General features: G+C 52.2%; 2 protein-coding genes across 2 annotated transcripts in view; both read right to left on the reverse strand.

Moving 5' to 3' along the window:
• Window positions 1-12,348, reverse strand: part of FAU (FAU ubiquitin like and ribosomal protein S30 fusion) — a 380,300-nt gene that overhangs the window by 230,839 nt on the left and 137,113 nt on the right. The gene's annotated exons all lie outside the window — the stretch shown is intronic.
• SLC25A45 (solute carrier family 25 member 45) lies at window positions 472-12,223 on the reverse strand. The gene is made up of 6 exons (XM_069066279.1): window positions 11,139-12,223; window positions 9,979-10,022; window positions 9,641-9,712; window positions 8,748-8,933; window positions 1,179-1,437; window positions 472-985 (listed from the first exon to the last, which is right to left on the reverse strand). Exons 1-6 carry the CDS (start codon window positions 11,173-11,175, stop codon window positions 717-719), a joined length of 867 nt encoding a protein of 288 aa, XP_068922380.1. The 5' UTR covers window positions 11,176-12,223; the 3' UTR covers window positions 472-716.

Consider the following 12,348-nt stretch of genomic DNA (forward strand, 5'->3'; position numbering starts at 1 on the left):
TTTCTAACTCTTTAATTTCCTTACCACTTTTAAAATGTGGAAACCCAAATTAGACACAGGGCTTGACCAAGGCCATGTGAAATGTAAGGAAAAGCTACTACCCAACTCATATGTTAGCAGGAAAGATACTGATTCATGAAGTTTCTGGTCCACTAAGACCTTAGGAGGAGAAACAAAGGAGAAGGGAATGAGCCTGTATTTGTGACCCACCCCCACCACTCATGCCAAGCTCCAGAGGCCTGGGCTGCACAATAGTGGCAGTCAGCTGTAGCAGGTCCTATCAGGCTAGAAAGGCTTCAGTGTCTGGAGGACACTGTCCCCTGAGGACAAGCCTATCCCAGGCACCCAGCCTGGCTGGCTGCACTGGGGGAAGCTTCTTAGCTAGAGCTAGAAGGGTCCTCAGAGGCCATGCAGGCCACCCACCCCCACCCTCACTGTACAGACAAGGAAACCAAGGCCCACAGCAGTCTGTTGTTTTTTCTCCTTTATGCTTGTCTGTGTTCCCCTCCATCCTGTTATCGATGGGTCACTTTTATCTAGTCCAGTTGGAACCCAACTCCTGCCACCCAAGGAACAAGTCATTTTGCCCAGTTTAGGTAGTGGAGGGAGATTAGCTGGCCACCTTCTCCCACCACTGACACCGGCTTTTAGGCACCAAATTAGGATTCAGTCTCTCAGAGTCAGAACTTGCTGGGGAAGCAGCTGACTCAGAAGGCTCAGCTCAGGAACCGGAGGAGATGCTCGTAGCTGAAGAAGGTCACAGCATTGACAGGAAAGGCCCGGGCACTGTTGAGGATCAAGCCCCGGAAGAAGACAGCCAGCCCTTCTTGCCGGGCGCTGCTCACCATGCAATCAAGCAGCCCCCGGTACTCTCGCTGCTTAAGCCCACCCATTTGCATCCGTGACTTGATCACATCCATAGGAGTGGCTGTGGTCCAGGATATTATCCCTGCAAAGCCCCCAGCCACAAGCATTGTAGCTGAGCCTGCAATTAAGACAGAAGAGAGCCCGTTTTTCCTCCCTGGGTTTTGCCACCTGGGAATGAGAGCATCCAACTTCCTGTCCCATCATGGAACCAGCAAAGTATCTCATCTCTTTCCCACCTCACCCCCGCGTCCTCCAGCCATGTAAAAATGAGGTGTTCAGCCCCTCTCCTCCCCCTCCTCCTTCCTACTCACCAGGTTCCTTATTGTCTGAAGTAAGCCACCGACTGAGACCCTCATACGTGAGAAAATAGAGGCCCATAGTTGGAGTATCCCTCAGCACCAAAGCCCAAGCTCCCCGAAACAAGCCCTGAGGCCCCTCTTCCTGGAGAATGGTCCTGGCACAGTGCAGGGGACCCCTGTACTGGGGTGGGACCACTCCCGGCCGAGCCCGTGGCTCCGTCTGGTTCTGCAGTCGAACTTTGATGAGGTCAAAGGGAGCCAAGCAGTAGGCCTACAGGAAGCAAAGGAGACCAGCTGGGAGGGGAGGCAGGCCAACAGCAGCCTGATGAGGGAATCACTCTCCCACTCCTCAGTGGAGCATAAAAGGGAGACTCAGGTAGAACAAGCAGGGAGATATATGAGCTACACATTAGGCAGATAACAGATAAGGAAATCTGAGATCCAGTCAAAGTGAGTGACTTCCCCTAAGGTCACACAACTAATCAGTGATGAGTCTTCTGATGCCAAGTCCAGGGCTCTTGCTGCTTGGAACCCTCAGGTGTTGAACCCCTGACCCTCAGCCTCACTTAGCACTGTGCTATTCTAGTCAGCTGTATCAGTCCCAAAGGCCCCCAGTGACATTGCTCCCTCGGTAACCTGTGTGGCTTCCAAAGCCTCAGGACCTCAGTGCCTCCACAGCCCCCCTGGCACAACCCCTCCTGCTCCTAGCCCCACACTTCTGAGTGTGGCAAGCAAGCAAAGCCTTGGCAATTAGCAGGACCAGAAATCTGCAACAGGAGGCTGAAGTAGAGAAAAGATTGTGGAAGCTTGTAGATTGGAATCCTTAGATTAGAAGGTGGGAGTCTCACCAGCCTGGCACCAAAGTGTGGAAGAGCGATGGGGGCTTCTGTTACCCAGGCGTGAACCAGAGCGCTCTCTGACCAAAACAGGATGACTAGTAGCTTCCTGATTTGCCTTAATGATCATTTCGTCCTTCAAAAGGTGAAGGAGCCGCCAAGAAGAAAAGCCATGTCGACTCCGATTCCCACGAACAGGGAGGAACTGGCCAATGGGGTGGACATGATGAGAACCTTAGTGGGAAGAGACTACCTAGAGTCTGTGCCAGAGGAAAGGAGCCCCAGACAAAATATGCTGTATGCCCTAGGCTGGAGGAAAGCAGATTTCAGAGGGTTCAGAGGAAGGCCAATATAGTGGCTGGGGACCGCTACAACAGGGAGAATCTTACGGACTCACATTCTACAGTGGAAGTCAGACCAGAACAAATAGGAAATGCTCAAGAATGAAAAGCGATGACACAAAGGGAAACAGTCCCAACGAGGGGGAAATACGGGAGTCTGTCCCAAGAGACCAACGTGGGCGCCCAGAGGACTCCCCAACCAACCGAGATCTTTAAAGCATATACATAATAACGCATTTACGTGGTACTGTACACATCTCACTTAACCTTCACAGAAACCCTGTAAGGTAAGTGCTGTTATTAGACCATTTTACAGATGAAGAAACTAAGACTGGGTGTACACTGATGGGTCATGCAGCTAGTTAAGTGTCTGAGATGGATCTGAGCTGGTCTTGCTTTTCTGCCTGCTACCAGGGGCGCAGTACTCTCACCCGCCATGCCACCTAGCTGCCTAGAAGACAGAAGCAAAGTAAGGGGCCCCAAGATGGATCCAAGAGTTTGGAAGAATCCTATAAAACTAGCGAAAGAAGGGCGAATGTCCCAGCGTCAAAGAAAGGGAAGAAGTGAGCTTTCACAGAGTGAGCCTGACTTTTAATTCCTGGGAAAACCCTAGGACTCATCATTACAGAGATGGTGGGAAAACACAGAAAAGGAAACTGCTTAGACAGAGCCGGTCTAGCTTCCTCAAGGACAGGTCAAGCCAGACTGATCTCATTTTCTTTTTTAACAGAAGAATACTTTGATTTTAGCAAAGTTCTTGATAAAGTATCTCAAAATATTATTGGGGAAAAAGATATAGGCTATCAACAACACAATTTGATGAATTAGTTGAATAAGGGGCAGCTGGGTGGCAGAGTGAATAAAGCATGGGCCCTGAAGTCAGGAGGACCTGAGTTCAAATGCGACCTCAGACACTTAACACACTTAATAGCTGTGTGACCTTGGGCAAGTCACTTAACCCCAACTGCCCTGCCTTCCCTCCTCAAAAAAAAAAAAACAAAAAAAGAATTAGTTGAATGAGCAGCTGCAAAGGGCAGTCATTAATAGGTCAATGTCAGCTTGGCAAGAGGTCTCCAGTGGAGTGCCCCAGGGCTCTGTGTCTGGCTTTAGTTGTTTAACATTTGTCTCAGTAAACTACAGAAGTCACAGAGGGTATGTTCATTATATTTGCAGATGACATGCTTGATAACAAAATGAAGATCCAGAAAGATGTGGACTGGCTAATGAATCAGACTCAAGTGAGATGAAATTCAGCAGACACAAGATGTCATATACTTGGGCACACAAGCTCAAGAGGGGGTGAGCTTCCTGGTTAGCCGTTTCCAGGGTTTTAGCTGATAGCAACCTTGGCATGTCAGCCAAGAAAGCTAATGGGGCTTTGAGCTGCACGGGGAGGGACAGAGGGAAGGGGGAGAGAGTCCCACAGGCCTCTGCCTTTCTCCGACTTTATCTGGAACAACGAGGTTAGCTCTGGACACCAGAGGCTATCAATATGCTGGAGAGTGTCCAAAGGAGGGGTACCCATTTCTTATTAAGCACCTACTCTGTGCCGGTGTGAGAAGCACTGGGAGTGCAAAGAGAGACAAGAGGCAGGCCCTGCCCACAAGAAGCTTATACTCTAATGTCGGAGACAACATGTAAACAGATACAGACAGACAAGCTCTGTGCAGAATAAATAGGAAACAATGGCCAGAGAAAAGACACCAGAATTAAGGGGTGTTGGGAAAGGTGGGATTAAAGTTGGGTCTTGAAGGAAGCCGGGCAAGTCAGCAGACCGAGATGAGGAGGTAGGGCATTCCAGGCATGGAGGCCCCCAGAGAAAATGCCCAGAGTCAGAAAATGGAGGGTCTTGTCCAAGGAACAGCCAAGACGCCAGGTCACCGGATGGAAGAATTCATGTCTGGGGGGTAAGGTGTAAGAACAATGTGAAGGCAGGAGAGAGCAATTGATGAAGGGCTTGGAAGGCCAAACAGAGCATTTTGTATTTGGTCCTGAAGGCCAGAGAGAGCCCTTGGAGTTTGCTGAGTAGGGGGGGTGACATGTTCAGACTCACGTTTTAGGAAAATCACTTTGTTGGTAAATGGAGGATGGATTGGAGGAGACAGAAATATTCACCCAGCCTCATCAGCAGGATGTAGAAAGACTTGAGTTCCTGGCACGAGGATTGGCTGATGGCCATTGATAGGCCATTGGCATGGCCTAGATCAAAGAGGACTGGGTAGAGGTCAGGGGTGGGGGACAGTACAGAGTTGCCTTCAAACATCTGAAGGAGGTCATGTATTCGATAGGTTAGACTTGTCCTGACTGCCCCAGAGAATAGAATCAGGAGGGTTTGGGGGGGGGGGCACTGAAGGGGTAAATTGGAACTGGATAGGATAGGCGGGCTTGGAAGCAGTGGCTGATGGGCCACCTGTTAAGGACACTCAGCAGAGGCTGGCCAGCCATGGCCACACTGGATAGTTGCTGAGCTGTCCTCCTACCTAGAAAAGTGAGGTTCTGGAGCAGAAATGAGGACCTGAGGCCTTGATTAGGCCTCAGGCCTTAGCTGTTTGATAAGTAACACTAAAACCTCACTGATATAACATGTGAAGCTTATTCAGAGGTCTGCCTCACACAGGCCCCCTTCCTTGCCAGGACATGTACTGACTGTTCCCATGTCTCAGATGAAGGAACCAAGGCTTGTTCATTGTCACACAAACTCATGCCCAGGGCCCTTGACTTCAGCTCTCTTTACCACCCACATGGCTTTTCTGCTGAGGAGGCCAGATAGGGCCAGGAGGCACTGGGCCACCTCAGGCCAGTGAAGAACTGGGCCCTGAAGAGAGCAAGGTTAATAGTGAAATGAGGGCCTGGGTTGGCACCTGAGCTGATCCTGAGCTCAAGAGAAGGGCTCTGATGAAGGTTTGGACAAGCCTGGCACATGGGACTGAGGTTCCAATGGAGGGGGTGACCTGATTTTTGCAAAAACTTTAAAACCTCTGTTCTCCTTAACAGGAGGACAAGCAGCTACCACCTGTGTCAGGAAAACAGGGGACCTGTCTATTATTGTTAGTCCAACCCATGCTCCTGGTGTTTCCTTCTGGCCCTCCCTGGCTGGTGCCATACCTGCCAGTACCCACGGTTCCTCATCATTAATCCTTGGCAGACAGGTGGCACAGTGGATAGAACACCAGGTCTGGAGTCAGGAAGACCTGAGTTCAAATCTGAACTGATACTTCTTAGCTGTGTGACCCTGGACAAGTCACTGAACCCGTTGGCCTCAGTTTCCTCATCTATAACATGAGCTGAAGAAGGAAATGGCCAACCACTCCAGTATCTCTGCCAAGAAAACCCAAATGGGGTCACTGAGAGTTGGACACAACTGAAACAAGTCAACAAAAGATGAGCAGTCAATCACCTCCTCTGAGTTTCAGACCCCTCCTTTTAGGAAGGAGCCTCTTGGGTGTTCCTGAGCTCCCACTGTTATATGGCTGCCCTTCCTCTGTCCCAACCCTCCACCTGCCAGCCTCCCCTGTCCAGCTTAGGATCCCTCTGGGCCTCTCCAGGCATCTTTGTTTTCATGCCAAAGCCCTTTTCCTTTTCCTAAGGAAGGCTCCATCCCCCTGTGGCCTGGAGAGCTCCCTGTGGGGAGCAGGGGCTGAGGAGTGAGGGGACTCTTTCAAGGACATGGGGTAGCCTGCAGTTAGAGCCAGTCACAGAGCTGAAAGGGCCCTCGGAGGTGATGTCACTGAGCCACACGCCTTCATTTTCGTGGGTGATAAAAATGGGCTCAGAGAGTAATTTGCCCAAGGTCACAAAGGTAAGTAATTGACAGGATCAGGATTCAATCCCAGATCTTCTGTCTCCAAGTCTATGACACGACACTGGTTTCTATCTTTACAATTTTGCTGATAGCCAACCTCCCCCTAGCCCCTCCAAGCTGTCTAGTACACATGCCATAGAGAACCACCCCCCGCCCCCTCCTGATGTCACTGTCCTCTCTGAGTCTTCTCAACCCCACTGGGGGTTTTCTTGGCAAAGATACTGCAGTGGTTTGCCGTTCCTTCTCCAGCTCATTTTACAGATGAGGAAACTGAGGCAAGCAGGGTGAAGTGACTTGTCCAGGGTCACACACCTAGGAAGTATCTGAGGCTGGATTTGAACTTGGGGAGATGAGTCTTCCTGATGCCAGGCCCTGCTACCTACATTGGGTAGGTACTTAATAAACATTTAGTGATGATGGACTGATGCTCTTTCTCTCCCAAACCCCACCCCCAAAAGGCTCATGAAATAAAGACCCAGGACAAAGACCAACACAACATTATCTAAGTTACTTAATAATGAATACAGTACCACCTCTCCCCTGGAGGTCTGTGGGCCTAAGGATTCCTTAATGAGGCAGACTGATGGCTCCCTGTCAGGACGGGGCTGGGCTTAGGGCAAGCAGAAGGAAGGATGTCAGGGCTCCCCTTCGGTGAGGGTCCTCAGGCTAGACCCACTTAGGCTTATAAGGTCATAGCAGTTCAACAATTCAGTTTTTTAATATACATTGATGAGGCCCATACTGAGTGCTGGGGACTGTGCTAAATTCTGAAGGTACAAAGACAAAAAATGAAAATCTGCCACTGCCTCACACTCCTTTGGGGAGCAGAGATAATGGGGGGCGAACACTACCGACTGAGGGGATCAGGAAGGGTGGAGGCTGCAGGGAGGGGGCACCTAAGATGAGCCTGGAGAGAAACTAAAGAGGCTAAGGTGGGGAGCGGGCAGGGAGGGCACTCTAGGCCTGAAGGCTGCTAGTGCAGAGGCAGAGGTGGGATGCCCAAAGCCAGGGAGTGCCCAGACCAGTTGGGCTGGAACAGAACGCTAGTGAGGGTGATGAACAAGACAAGGAAGTCCAGAAAGGCTGGCCAGAGTGTTCGACCGGAAGCTCCTGGAGGGCAGGGATTGTCTTTTGCCTCTTTTTGGATCCCAGCCCTTAGCACCGTGCCAGGAACAGAGGAGGCACCTAGTAAATGTTCACTGACTGACCGAGCAGTTGATAGTTTTTTCAAAGAGGCAAGAGGGAGCCACTTATGGCTCTGGAGCTGGAGAAGGACTTGGACAGACCCATACCTTAGGAAAATCATATATGCAACTGGGTAGAAAATGGATTGGAGAGAGAAGGGAGTGCAAATAGAGGAGCCCAATTAGGGGCTGCAGCTGCTGATCAGGGGCAAGGGACAGGTACAGGACACGGGAGAGGCTAAGCTGACATCGAGGAAGAGGGAAGAGGCAAGTACCACCCCAAGGTCACAAACCTGGATGACGAGAGGATGGTGCTGTGGTCCCTAGAAATGGGAGAGTTTAGTGGCTGGTGGCAGGCTGAATTTGAGATGCTAAAGGGCCATCTACCCAACAGGCTGGTGAGGAGGAAATGGTGCTTTGGAGAGAGTGGGGCTGAAACATCTGCAGAGAGAAGATGATTAAACCCCTGATCACCAAGGAAGACAGGGTGAAGGGAGAGGAGGCTCCAAGTAGCCCCCAGAGGACACTCATGGTTGGGGGGTGGGAGGAGGCAAGCCAGGAGAGGGCCAGGCCACTAAATCAGAGAGGAAAAAGAAGACAAGGAAGGTGAGGAGTGAGAAGAGAGTGGCCATTACTGGAACATAGACCTAGAGCCAAAAGTGATCTCATTCAACTCTTTCATTTTACAGATTAGGAAACTGAGGCCCAGGGAGTTCAGGTAACTGGTCCAAGGTCACACAGAAGTAAATAGCAGAGGTGTGGACCCAGCTCCTTTGATTCCGGGGCCCCACACTGCTTCCAAATATTCCCTAATTATGAGTCAAGAAAACACTTCCAAAGGTCAAGAGGTCCCATACTAGGAGATCAGACCGCCAAGAAGTTAGCCATCCAGTTAAAGATTAGCTTTCCCTCTTTGGTCACATGGTTCCCTCCCTTGAACCTCATGCACCAGTCTCAAGTCTCTTCACCAACCTCTGAGTTCTTTCCAGACATCTCCCAGTGTCCCCTGTTCCCTATACAGCACTCCTCACCTCTGGCGGATCCAAAGCCTAGGCCTATGCAGATGGCCAAGTGGATCGACAGCCCCTCAAAGCTGGGCACAAGGCTGTCTCCCAACAATTCTTCATTTATCCCAAATGGAAGGCTTTGGGGTCTTCTGTAAGAGGGTGTGTGTGTGTTTGGGGGGGGGGGGGTTCAGATTGCCTTGTACTGAAAAACTCTGTATCTGCCAGAGAAAAAGCCTTGAAGAGAAACATTCCTTTTCTGATCATCTGAGCTGATGATAGCACGAAATATGGTGCCATCACCTAAGCCCGAGGCCAAGCAAGTGACAGCCAGAAGACGTGGCGGCCTATGTGTGTGCTCCAGAGGGAGGAAGCCCAGCCTTTCCTGGTGCTCAGAATGGTGGCCACCCTTACCTGCACGAACCCCGAGATGCTGCCAGCCACAAAGACGTGGCCATAGTCAGGGGGATGGGCCTTGCGCTCCTGGTGGGACGCACAGCTGAGCAGGAGCAGGGAGTTGCTGTAGGTTCCAAAGATGACAGAGTTGACCACAGCCACACTGCCGATGGGGAAGCTCATTCCCTTGAAAAAGCCCAGGACCTGGAGGCGGAGACGGAGCTGGGCCTGGGCTGGAGACTGTGCTCAGATGGCATACACAGGGGACAGGTTCTCCTCCTTGTCACTTATTCCATTCATCCCAGAGCATCTGTTAAGGGCTTCCTATGGCCCAGACTTTGTCTTAGGGGGTGGTACCAAGGCCCTCCCCTCCCTAAGTAGCCCCTGCCCTCAAGAGGCTGACATTCTACTTAAAACAGAACCTACTCTTTGCCTACAGGGACACAGAGACACATAGAAATCTTGAAGTCCTACTAACCATCCCAATGTCAGCACTGGAAATAACCCAAGGACATCTGGACCAAAGCCCCTCATTTTACAGGTGAGGAAAGTGGGGTCCAGAAAGGGAGAAGAATAAAGAAAAGAGAGGCCTGACCCGGAGCGAGGGTCCAAGCTTGCATCCCCCCAGGCCACTCACCACCTGTTCGCCCACACACAAGAGGCTTCCAGGTCAATGAGCCTCAGTTTCCTCATCTGTAAAATGAGATCAAACGAGGCCTAAGGCCCTTTCCAGCTTCAGAACACTGGTCATGTGAGCCTAGGAGGCCGCTGCCACAAGAGCCTGGGCTCCCCAGCTTGCCAGGCAAGGTATCTTCTGGCTGCACTCGCCTCTCACTAGTCTCATCTGAGGGGAGGAGAAGGGGAGAAGAGACCTGCTCCTGACCCAGCTGCCCCCTCCTTGAGCCTCTTACTGACTCCTGGCGGTACGTTTTGATCATGCAGTCCATGATGCCCCGATACGTGTTTTGGGTCTGCAGCCGAACCTGGAGGCAGAAGAGACACTGGACTCACCGTGAGGAGGGGCTGTCATGGGTGTGCCACGGGGCACCTTCAGCCATCCCCCACAAGGAGATAGAATGCTTGCGTTCCACCTCCCACGAGCACACCCGGCTGCTAGAGCTGTGGCCTTGGGGCAGGATTCCTGCTGCACAGATGGCACAGATGGCATGGAATCCACACCCTGGCCTCAAGTGACCCAGGCGTATGGCCCCTGGTTCCAGATGCTGACCACTGCTTTTCTCATTCTCACCTTCACTGTGTCTAGGGGGTGTCCCAGCATCAAGCCCACAGCTCCTGTAGACAAGGAGAAAGAGCTAGGCTACAGGCCATTGGGCCAGACCCGAGGGGAGAAGGGAGCCAAGCACAACTGTAACCTGCTCCTTCCTCCCCACCAACCCAGGAAGAATGAGCCGCATCTTCCTCTTCTCCAGCCCAGGAAGGACCACAACTTTGGGACCCTGGGGACACTGGCTCCCCACAACAAATGCCACTGCCCACCCTTGGGGAGCCCAGTGTCTCCTGTGCCTCCAGGTCTGGCTGCAGGCCCAGAATACAGGGCATCACGGACTGTGTGATCAAAATGTGCTGTCGGGAGTCAGTTAGAAACTGATTGTTAAGAGGTGGGGGCAGGTTGGGCAGGAGCAGGTCTCTTCTCCCCCCTCGATTAATCCCTTAATGGTCTGAAGCACTAAGAGGCCTGCAGGGAGAGTGCAGGAGGGCCCTGGCACTCAGTGATGATGCCCACAGCTCTCAGGGCAGGTCTGCCAAGAACTGGAACTCCAACCCCCCCCCTCCCCAGCTCCCAGAGTCCATCTAGACTGAGCCAGAGTGCAGTGAGGAAACCCTGGGTTCTGGGTCCTACACAGGTTCACCAAGCTACTAGGGAGAGCCCATCTCTGCCATGAGGTGTGCAGTTCAGAACTGGAAAAGCAGCCACCTTTTCCTGCTGCCCAGATAGTCATGGCTCTGACACAAAGATCCGAAGCCCAACAGCCTCAAGGGTCACCTGTCCAGAAGGCCTCCTGTGGGCCATCATCAGGTGGCACTAGGGGGTGGGTGGGAGACAGAAGAGAGGCAGGGGCCCAGGACAGGGCAATCCCCTTCTTGAATGGGGGCTTAAATCGGTAACATGGCTGGACACAGAGAGCCCAGATGGCACTCTGCCTACCCATGACTTGTCATACTAGGCCTTGGGACACAGCTGTCACTGATCTCTCTCTCTCTTGTTTTCTCTATCGCTCTTTCTTTCCTCTCTCTCATTCTTTTTCTCTATCACTCACTTTCTTCTTTTTCACCCTCTCCTCTCTCAGTCTCTCTCCCTTCCTCTGTCTCTGTCCATCTCTCTTTCTCCTATACCCCATACAGTGATTCCCCATTGAAGGGGACACACCAGAAAGAAAAACTTCTCACCAGAGATCCAGCCGGCCACAAACTCTTCCACAGGCATTGTGCGAGGCAGACAAGCCAGGAATCAGGGGCTCTGGCCAAGGGGGAGAAGCTGGCCCCAGTACCTCAGCTCCTCCTTCAGGCCCGAGCTGATCGCTTCTCACTAATGTTTAAACCTAGGTGCAGGGGAGTGAGAAATGGCCCAGTGCCCAGGCCCAAGGACCCTGGAGGGAGGGACAGATCCTGGATAAAGTACAAGAGAAGAGGGAGAAGCTGAAACGTTCTCAAAGGCAGGATGGGGAGACCAGGCTTCCCAGCGGCCTCCTAAGCACCAGGACACAAGGAGCTCTCCTCCTCACAAGCATGCCAGATATCTGGCATGGGTGGTGCTTGGCATCGTCCTGCCTTCCAATCTGGACAGTCCTTAAGGAGTTAGTGAAGTTGGCCTCTGCCTCCTGAAGCTCCCATGTCCCATTCACGGCACCCAGCAGCTCTGTGGAAGCTTACCTCAAGGGGACTGACCGTGACAGTCAAGAGGGCAAAGCCACTAGAGGGCAATGCCAACTCACTGTAGGAACAGGACGGGGAAAGGGGGCGGGGCAGCCCATGAATGGGAATCACCCACCAGAGTACTGGAGAGGCTGTTTATGCCTCCCATGACGTAACCTTCCTTTCCATGAGTCTGATGCCTTCCTCCCTCACAGGCCTTGTGCAGTGAGGGCGGCCCCGGAAGGGGGAAGGGCCTTGTGTGGAGAGGCCGAAGCTCCTCAACTAACCTTTGCACAGCCACAGTCCAAGACAAGGGGCAGAGCACCAGGGAGGCCCAAGAAGCAAAGGGAGGAGCCGTTGCCAGGCGGTACACTGTAGGAGGGCTGTGGGTCCTCTACCCCAGGGGTGGTGTCGCCCAAAGCCCTGGACTCAAATCTAAGAGTCCTCTTGCCCATGATGATCCCTGGGAGCAGGGCCTCAGGCCAAGAGCCCTGACCCTGTTTAACAGCCAGCTCTGCCAATCTCCCTCAAACCTGTAGGATCATAGCTTTAAAGCTGAAAGGGACCTACAGGGCCATCTGGCCAAACTCCCTAGTTTTACAGATGGGGAAACTGAGGTCCAGAAAGGCTAAGGTCATAGTAAGGGACAGAAGTAGGCCTTTTTCTTTCTTTTTTTTTTTTTGAGAGAGGAAGGTAGAGCAACTGGGGTAAAGGACCTTGCCCACGGTCACATGGCTAGTTTTGT

Source organism: Petaurus breviceps, unplaced genomic scaffold (genome assembly GCF_028583685.1).
Source record: "Petaurus breviceps papuanus isolate PSGF00001 unplaced genomic scaffold, PetGlider_PUasm1.0 90721, whole genome shotgun sequence".
In the NCBI taxonomy this organism is placed as follows: Eukaryota; Metazoa; Chordata; class Mammalia; order Diprotodontia; family Petauridae; genus Petaurus; species Petaurus breviceps.

What these genes read in the sequence shown, in the direction of transcription:
- SLC25A45 (XM_069066279.1), bottom strand. Translation starts at nt 11,175, where the DNA reads ATGCCTGTGGAAGAGTTTGTGGCCGGCTGGATCTCTG. An exon ending in TGTGGCCGGCTGGATCTCTG is followed by an intron (nt 10,023 to 11,138) that starts GTGAGAAGTTTT and finishes CCTTGTCTACAG; the next exon opens with GAGCTGTGGGCTTGATGCTG. An exon ending in GCATCTCGGGGTTCGTGCAG is followed by an intron (nt 1,438 to 8,747) that starts GTAAGGGTGGCC and finishes TGCTTCCTGTAG; the next exon opens with GCCTACTGCTTGGCTCCCTT.